This window comes from Gambusia affinis, linkage group LG07 (genome assembly GCF_019740435.1).
Source record: "Gambusia affinis linkage group LG07, SWU_Gaff_1.0, whole genome shotgun sequence".
Classification (NCBI taxonomy): domain Eukaryota; kingdom Metazoa; phylum Chordata; class Actinopteri; order Cyprinodontiformes; family Poeciliidae; genus Gambusia; species Gambusia affinis.
Genome location: NC_057874.1, coordinates 26,092,912 through 26,102,697, shown reverse-complemented (window position 1 = coordinate 26,102,697; position 9,786 = coordinate 26,092,912). Strand labels below are relative to the sequence as shown.

The 9,786-nt window shown below is 43.5% G+C and overlaps 1 protein-coding gene across 1 annotated transcript; it reads right to left on the bottom strand.

Annotated features, from left to right (window-relative positions):
- Window positions 1-4,405: 4,405 nt before the first annotated feature.
- Window positions 4,406-7,414, bottom strand: LOC122833461 (vitamin D3 hydroxylase-associated protein-like). The gene has a single exon (XM_044121022.1). It carries the CDS (start codon window positions 7,367-7,369, stop codon window positions 5,063-5,065), a length of 2,307 nt encoding a protein of 768 aa, XP_043976957.1. The 5' UTR covers window positions 7,370-7,414; the 3' UTR covers window positions 4,406-5,062.
- Between the last annotated feature and the right edge of the window lie 2,372 nt (window positions 7,415-9,786).

The window sequence follows — 9,786 nt, the reverse complement described above, 5'->3', positions numbered from 1 at the left end:
GGCGGAATTGTGACTCCGTTTATTTGGCAGCCTGGTAATGCAACAGGTAAGCGGCTATCATAAATAATAGTTTTCATCAGCAGTTGTATTGATGATCTGTTCTATTTTTTTAGTTTCCTGATGAGTCTTTGACCACCATAACACTGGATTTGACATTCGCTGCTGTTTTGCCTATGAAGAACTGTTTTGCCTATGAAGAACTGTTTTGCCTATAAAGAAATTCTTCAAAAGGACCTCTCTGGACTTTCCCCCTGCTGCCGGGAGCATTGATGACACTACCATCCGGAAAAAGTGCAATATTGTAGCGCTATTGTGCCACTGTTTTACTTATATTGTTTCATTTTTGTCTTTCTTTTAGGGACTGAGGCTTCTGTGGTGGCGGTGGTGACCCCTGGTGGCGGTGTCTTGTTTTGTGTGTTTTGTTGGAGCACCTTCTTTTTTTTGTTTGCTGTGTTTTTGTAGTGTCCAGGGTGATCCCTTTTCTTCACTGGACGTTGCCCCTTTTCTCACCACTTCCCCCCCCCCACTGGTAAGCCTCAGTTTCCTTTTGAAATTTAAATATTTTATAATCAATTTAATTAAAGATGCATTCACTGTTTTAACCATTCAATTGCAGATTATTGTGATTCTTTTTAAAGAAAAGACATATAGTGTTTAATAAACTTTTGTAAAACTATTTGAATCCTGTCTCATTTCCAGTAGAGCTTACCTGTGTCCTTACTATTTTATTTTCCTGGAGTTATTCCAGGTGGCGTTGTCGGTATCCCATATTAACTTTAACATCTTACATTTGGGTTTCATAAAAACAAGAAAATCCATCCACCCCCCAGGTTGCCACACTAATATTACTCAAATATATCAAATAAGCATGCCACATGAAGCTACAGACATTATTGTGCATAAATAAACTAGTTTCAATCATAAAATTTGATTAGGATTTTTACCTTGTCCATGTTTCTGTCGGGAGCTGCTGTAGAAGACGTTCGCTGTCATCCCCACCATGTTGTTTTTTTTTCAAATGTGTAATTTCATTATGAGACCACTAGGTGGTGCAGGAAGGGCCCCCAGATGAGGGCAATTGGTCAAAATTCTTACAAATTAAGTGTCATGGTGCAGAACAGCTAAAATGTAATGTCCTCATATGAGGATGCAGGGTCTCAGGAGGTTAAGGAAACAGATAGAATGCTGGAGACATTGTGACATCATATGATGTCACAAGTCACATCATATGATGTCACATCATGTGATGTCACAAGTCGGCTGCCTCCAGCAGCTGGCTTTAGCTTTTAGCCACTTCCACCCACACCAGGTGAAGGGGTGACAAACAACAATAAATTATTTACAAACTCAACACAAAATAAATGGTACAAATAAATATTTACATGCATGCAACTTAGAAACAACTAATCCTAAAGTCAATCAAGAAATTAAATCAAACTTAATATAACTTTAGAGCATTATCCTTCTTGGCTCACATGGTATGCTCCACCCTTCTAAGGAGACACACCTTAGAAGGGTGGAGTTGTGTTAACACAACTGAAATACAGAAATGAAACAAAAAGTATCTATTCTATAAATAAATATCAATTAATAGGGATGGAGCCCCTGGTCTCTATCACAATGCCACAACTGTATTGAGGGTGACAAAAAATTTAATTTCTTTGCAGCGTGCTAAAGCAAAAAATATATATATAATATACATATTCTTTTATTATATATATTTGAGCTGCTGTGTATGATTTTTTACTTGATAATAATAGAAAAATCAGAATAGAAAACGGTCTCAGAGGCATAATTTATAGGCCAAAATTATTATAACTTTCATAGCAATGATATGTAAACTTATTACTGGCACTGTGTAAGCTGTGGGATTTTCCTACCAAAATGCTGGGAGTACTTGGTTACTACCCTACTTTCTGTTTCTACTGCTGCAAGTACCAGCAATCGCAGTACAACACTGCAGCTTCACCTTGCACCAACTTTACCAGCATATGACTGCACCATCATCTTAGCTGGACCAGATCGTCTAATTCAAGGCCCCTGCGGTTATCAACCATGATGGATTTATGATTAGGTCAAAGCACTGTCTGTTCCCTTACAAAAAAATCCCATGAAAATCACATGTGATTGTAACCTACAACCCACAAAAACAGGTTAATTAATTTATAATATATATATAGGAAGTTGGGCCTAATCAGAAGATTTTAAATTCGAGGGAACCCAGGTGTGAGCAACAACAGAACACACAGTGTCTACAAGAAAAGAGCAAATATTTAATATAATAAACAATTGTGGATCCACATTTAAAACAGACAAACAAATATTGTGCGCTTTAAAAAAAATAATAAATAAATAAATTGAATACTTCAGTCTCCAATGAATCAATTCTTCAGTCTCAAAGTCTCTCAGCTGGTGACCAGTCTGGTCACTATCTACCCGTGCGCCTGGTCCTCTGGGCAGGGGCTCGCCATCCAGGTTCAGGAGAAGAGGATCTTGAAATCTTTGGCCCTCCAAGCCAAAAGTGTACCGTACAAGCTCAAATAAAAAACCTGACCTATAACAAGGCCAAAGTAAAACATTTTAGCACATAAGATGCTATTTAATCATTTCTCAAGTTCTTCTTATTTTTTTCTTTCATGTTGTATAACAACAAGTTAACAGAACACAATTTTTCCAACATATTAGTAAAACTAAATAGATTAGCTTATATGTGGTAAAAAAAGAATATAATATACATTCAATCTTAAAATAAATGCAATTACATAAAACAAATACAACATACACAACAATAACAATACAAAATCTTACAATCCATTTTATTTTATATTAAATTTGATAATTTAATAAGTATTTTAGCCAATTTTCACCAAATTTTCTTAACCAACTGCCGAGCGCGTGCGATGACTCACCGATGCTCTGAGCCGTCAACGGCTATTTTTCGGGCTTCAGCTGTTCACGGGGGAAACCCTCTGAGATTTAATAAAACCGAATTTAGTATTTTGAATTATATATTTAGTAGTGATGTTACGTGATGAGCCGAGGCTTCGAGGCGTGTGTCGAGTAATGGAGGGGGCGTTTCCGTAAAGCGCGTATCGAGGCTTGCTTCATTTAGGGGAGGAGCCGAAAACGATGACGTCCGAAACCTCGCTGCCCGGCTGTACCACGTGACTGCTTCGGGAAGTGGCTCAGATTTTGGCGCGGGGTTTATAAACCCCACAGGCTCCATTCAAAATGGGGGTTGTTGTAGTCGAGTTGCGGTCAGTTGAGAGAGTGGATAGAGTTTTGATAGTTTGGATTGTGGTTATTTAGTTTAAGACAGGTAGGGAGAATAAATAAATAAACACTACAACTTCCCCCACCCAATAGGGCAGTTTCACTAGGAAGTCATAGGAAAGCACGGGCCGCCGCACGTCGTCCACAACTCCTCGTCCTCTGAGAGAGAGATAGAGAGAGAGAGAGAAACAGAGACAGAGAGACACAGATACAGAAAGAGGGAGAGAAAAAAGACAGGCAAAGAGAGAGAGAAAGATATATAGATCTAGAGATAGAGAGAAACAGAAAAATAAAAAATAGATATTTACAGAGAGAAAGAGATAGATACATACAGACAGAAAAAGAGAGAGAAAGAGAGAGAGAAAGATATATAGAGATAGAGAGAAAAAAATATATATATATATACAGAGAGAGAGGGAGACACAGAGAAAGGAAAAAAGAGAAAATCCTATCCTGTCCCACAGCTATCCTATTTTTAATTTTAATTTTAATTCTAATATTAAGGATATGTGAGTTTTCACCACTTGATTTAACTTGAGTTACCTTGAACTCCAATACCATCATCACACACATCATAAGCAGATTTGCTCTGGAATAAGCAAGGTATTGATCTAAATGAATTTTTCCCCCCTTCCCCCTTTATTTATTTTTCTGGGATTAATATTTAATGTTTTTAGACTTTATTATTTCAGGACTTATAATTGGGTTATTTATTTAATTTGAGCTTTTTACTAATAATCTCACTATTATAAATAGGATTGGTTAGTTAGTTTTAAAGTTCTTAATTTTTAGATTAGGATTTTTAAGATAGCTGTGGGACAGGAAAGGATTGTTTTGTATATATATTTCTCTCTATCTCTATACATCTCTTTCTCTCTCTCTTTGTCTCTTTTTTTCTTCACCTTTTGTGAAGTCATTCCCAAGAGCCATAATAGACAAAAATTCAATTCATCACACGTGTTAAGATACAGCTGGCTGTGATTGTACACCTGGCCAGTAGGTGGTTTCGTGTGCACATGAAGCCTCAAGAAATGAACCCTTTCTCGAACCAGTTGGCTCAAGTGGTTCAATGCCTTGTTACGACCCGGCTCGACTGGTCGCAACAAAAAACTGGGGGGACACGGAAACAGGCAGTGCTTTAAGCCTAAAAGGCATTTATTTTAAAAAAGTCAAAGAATGTCTAGGCGTCGGAATCAAATGGCAGCTTGGATGGGGCGACCATGCCCGGTCCCTCCACACCAGGAAGTCCGGACCCCAACCCAAGCTGGACTGGACTGCCGTCTGCGGCGGGCTTGCTTCTGGGGACGCGCTACCAGTGGGCGCGCGCAGTAGGCGAACTTGCGGAGGACGTGAGCCTCTCGTGAATGGAACGGCGCTCCTTAAATACCACCCAGGTGGCCGGATGATGGAAGCACCTCCCACTTAGAGGACCTTAATTGATAGGTTAATTGAAAGTATAGCACACATTCATACCGGACCGCACAGCAGGGCCGTCACACCCCCGCCCATAAAAAAGCAGGTTCTATACGGAACCCTGCGCCAAATTCACCAAAGTGTAAAGTAAACCCAGCCACCCTTAACATATTGCTCTTACCCACGTTATACTCAGCTGGATTCGTTTAATGTACAGGTTCCTTCCTCTGCTCTCTCTAGACCAGCAACTGGTGCACTCAGAAGCGTCTTTAAGGCACATAGAAAAGAAACAGGGACAAAAACAAGCACAAAAAACAACACGTGCTACAAGAGTGGAGCGCGAGATAACGCATCAGCTATGACGTTGTCTTTTCCTTTAATGTAATGAATATCCAGATTGTACGATTTCAGGTAAGTGAGCCAACAACGTGTCCAATTTGCCCAAAGTTTCAGAATTTTTAAGACGCCCATGAATCAGAGAGCTGTCCAACACATTCACGTCACTGTCATCCCCCACAGGTGACAGTGCGCTGTCCGTGGTGCTGAAAGTCTCGCTTCTCCCAGCAAGATTGTTTACGGCACATGCAGGCGTGGCAACATTACACTGTGACTGAAATAAATCATCACGAGCGTGATATGGTTTTAATATGTTGACATGACATAACTGGGTTTTCTTTCTCCGCTCTGGCATGGATATTAAATAATTCTGATCGGAAACCCGCTCCAGAACTGTATATGGACCAGTGAATTTTGCCTGAAAAGGAGAAGTCACAATTGGACACAAAGCCAACACTTGATCACCCGGCAGAAATGTGCGCACCTCCTCACGCCGAACAAACAAGCTTTTCATTTTTTTCTGCGCCACAGTCAACTTCTGTTTAACGAGTTCCCGTGCCAGATACAAGCGTCTTCTAAACCCATTAACATAATCCACCAAGTTTTTCGGTGGAACAGGCTCTTTCAGCCCGTCCGCCACCACAGACAATGGACCCTTCACGGTGTGCGCAAAAACCAATTCATTTGGGCTAAACCCGGTGCTTTCCTGGGTTACCTCCCTGGCGGCCAGCATCAGCCAAGGCAATCCTTCCTCCCAGTCACCCGCCTCGTCTTGAGCTGTCGCCGTGGATACGGAGACAGCACCGGCCGGAAAATTAAGGACATTGTATATCATTGTTAAGCTGGCGAGATTTGTGAGTTTGCCGCAGTACAAGAAGTTGAAGGCCGGTCCAATCATGGGGCAGAGCAGCACATCTATGTTGCATTTCCTCCAGTGTGCTATCGTCTCCAAAGTGTAGTCCTCAACATCAGCATGCTGCTTCCAAACGTCCGAGGGGGAACTGACTCCGCAGAGGGCGCTGAGAAGGGGAGGGATGCGACGAGAAAAGGGCTTCAGCAGGAATATGAGGATTCTCTTCAACCAGTTAGGGATGGAGTACAGAATAATCTGAGGTTTGAAGCAGGGGTCCACAGGCCCTCCCTTCAGTTTTTGTAGCAAGGTGGCAGCTCCATCTGCCAACACGCCCTTCATGATGAGTTCATTGACAGCATAACTCACCCTCGGAGGTTCATAAGGCACCACTGTGTGCCCGGCCTGCTCCAACAGAGCTTTGACCTCTCTGAGGCCGCGAATCATGCTCGGAGGAGACTGCGTGTACCCATCTTGTTCAAAGTAACCGATTCTGAGAGGCTTGGAGCTCTGGTATGTCTGAAGATTAAAGGGTAAAGGGGGAACAGTTGGGTCCAAGGAAAACATGTGGTCACAGAGCAGAGCCTGCATGCACAGAGCTAAACTGTCCACGTCCCGCGCCAGGGGTCCAGGAGATGAAAGCACGCACTTTTGACCTCGGAAAATGGGAACAATGCCCTGTGAGCTGAGTCGGCCTGTTGTGGGTTTAAAGCCACAGATGCCGCAGAAACCGGCAGGTATGCGGATACTCCCCCCTACGTCGGTGCCAATGCCAAGAATGGAGCCCCCTCCACCAATCAGCGCCCCCTCCCCACCAGAGGAACCTCCAGAGGTCTTCTGGGGATTGTAAGGGTTGACTGTCTGTCCAAAGATGGGGTTACTGCAATCATAACTTAATAGTGCTTGTGGCAGGTTGGTTTTTGTGAAAGGAATGGCTCCTTGTTTCTTCAGTACTTCCACAATCACACTATCCTTCTTGGCTGGCTTGCTCAGATTTATGAGCACGCCGCAGGTGCAGTCATAGTTCTTGTATGAAACATTGTCTTTAATGCTGATAGGAACACCATACAGCAGGCCGTCCTTGTTGGAGCCAATTGTTCTCAGTTGGTCGAAACTCTCCAGCAAAATTTCTGTGCAGCAGTTCAGCTCCTTGTGCACAGCCAGAGCCTTTTCCATGTAGGAGTAAAACACATCCTCGGGGCACAGTGAACCTTCCTGCAGCTGCTTTGTCAACTCAGACAACGACAGTGACAATATGGCAGCAGAGTCACAGGATGGATGCAACTGTTTGTACCGGAGCACCTCCTGCTCAGCTCGCTGCAGGCTCTCGGTCCTCCTGCTCCTGGCTCTTTGGATCTTGTCCTTCGCTGCCCGGTTCCCGGTAACAGTCTGCACCACCATCAGCAGGGCACCCACCCCGCAGGCAACAGAGGTTAACAGAACCGCTGTCTGGCTCTCCACCATCACTCCCTTTACCAAGTCTTTCAGAGTTTCCATCCTCCCCCTGTCAGGTGCAGAGTCAGAAAAAACTAAAAACAAAAACTAAATTTATAAGTTTGTAAATTTGTTTGTTTGACTATGACGTGTTTCATTCATCTTGTGTAGGAGTGAACAGTGACATCACCGTTGTGGGTGGGGCACGGCTTTGTTAACCAGTTTGTTGTGAGCAGCTGTGGCATGTTTGGTTGAGTGATTCAATATGCAGGTGAGTGAAATGTTGTTTGGGGCTTGTGCATCAATGTTGGTCCTGTTTTAGTGACTGTGTCTCCTGCTAGGCTAAGTGGTGCTGTCGCTTTAGACTTCACCTGTTTGTTGTTTTGGTAGTGTCGTGGAGGTTTGCGGTTGGCGTTCACTGCGCAAGCAGTGATCTCGGGGGCAATCCGTGAGATTAATTTCTTACTGGTTTGGTGCTTAATAAACCCCGCCACGATCCACGTGAAGAGCCAGGAATCAGTTAGGCAGGTGAGTCGTGTCAGGCAGGTAAAGTATAGTGGGGAGATGGTTACTTTGGGCCCGTTGTGCACTTGTTTCAATTTGCTTTCACTTTACACTGTTTTTGCTGTTTAGCTTAGGTGTTTTTTCCTGTGGCGCTTGACTACAGTTTGGCTTAAAAATGGAGTTTGATCTCGATGGTTTTGTAGCTGAACCTTCTTTGGAGAAGTTTAGTGGTGCTACTAAAAACGATCTCATAGCTATTGCTGCTCAGTTTGAAGTACCTGTGGTTAAACAGGAGAAGAAGGAGATTATTAAAAGGCGACTGTATGCCGCATTGGTTGAGCAAAACATTTTGCCACCTCCCGAACCAACCACCCAAAGTGAAGTTGGGGCGTCTAACGCTGAGGTGCGTAAAATGGAGTTGGAGTTGGAGATGCGTCGTTTGGAGCTCCGAGAGAAAGAGCTGCAGCATCAAGTTGAAATGCGCAAATTGGAATTGGAGGCGGCTGCCAGACGCGATTCTGTGCGCGTTTCTGTTGATCAGGCCGGCAGTTCTGCTGGGGCAGTATTTGACATTAACAAATGTATTCGCTTGATTCCACCGTTTAATGAATTAGATGTAGATAAATATTTCATCTTGTTTGAACGTGTGGCAAAGACACTGAAGTGGCCTAAGGAGGTTTGGTCGCTGCTTTTGCAGTGCGTATTTACCGGAAAAGCGCAGGAAGCCTATGCCTCGCTGTCACCTGGTGACAGCTTAAATTATGACAAAGTGAAGAGTGCAGTCGAAAAAGCTTATGAACTTGTGCCTGAGGCATATAGACAAAAGTTTCGCCGCTATAAAAAAGCCGACTATCAAAGTTACACTGAATTAGGTCGTGTTAAAACTGCTTTATTTGATCGGTGGTGCTCTGCACAAGATGTGAAAAACTTCGATCAGCTCCGCGATCTCATTTTGTTGGAGGAATTTAAAAATGGCTTACCGCAAAATATAGCAACCTACATTAATGAACAGAAAGCTAAGAACATCTCAGAGGCTACGGTGCTGGCGGACGAGTACGTGCTGACTCATAAGGATTATTCGAGTCTTGTGGGTTTTAAACAGCATTTTGGTCAAAATGTGAGCCACAGTGATCGGGTTGGTGTCGCTAAGCAACTGGAGGTGAGACAGTTTAAAAATCCGCTGGTTCGCGATGATGAGCGGGTTTGTCATTTCTGTCACAGACGCGGACATATTAAAGCAGATTGTCATCGGCTGAAAGTTGAAACAAAAAAGTTTCAAACTGCTCCTAAAGGAGTAGGTTTGGCTGCGCCGGTGCGGAGTTCTTTGGAGGACACGAAGGAAGACCGTTCTTCTGAAGTGGGTGTCTCCTATTTGCCTTTCATTCGTGAGGGTTTTGTGTCACTGCCAAATGGCGAGGAAAAGGTTCGAGTAAAGATCCTGAGAGATACGGGAGCGTTTGACTCTTTCATTAGAGCAGACGTGTTGCCGTTCTCGGCTGAGTCTGAGACGGGTGCCTGTGTCCCGATTCGGGGAATGGGATTAAATGTAATGTTTGTTCCGTTACATAAAGTGTCTCTAGAGTGCGAACTGTTTACTGGTGTCACACAATTGGCTTTGCGCCCTGCTTTGCCAATTGAGGGCGTTTCTGTGATTTTGGGAAACGGTTTAGCTGGAACGCGTTTGTGGGCGGATTCTGTGCCGTTAGATGGGCTGGTTACATCGGACCCCATTGAGCAAGTCACTTCTCAGTCTGAGAGTAACGGAGAATTCGCAGATGTATTTACCGCATGCGCAGTAACGAGGGCCATGGCGCGCGCTCAAAGCGAGGAAGAGGACAAATGTGCAAGGAAAATTAATTTGCCTTTGTCTAATTTTCCGATCTCTCTATCTCGCAGTGAGTTTGTCGCGGAACAGCAAGCCGATGTTTCTTTGAAGAATCTTTTCGATCAGGTTCGCCCGCTGAGTGAAATAACGG

Excerpts from the sequence above, each read along its gene's own strand:
- LOC122833461 (XM_044121022.1), bottom strand. The coding sequence starts at position 7,369 with ATGGAAACTCTGAAAGACTTGGTAAAGGGAGTGATGGTGGAGAGCCAG.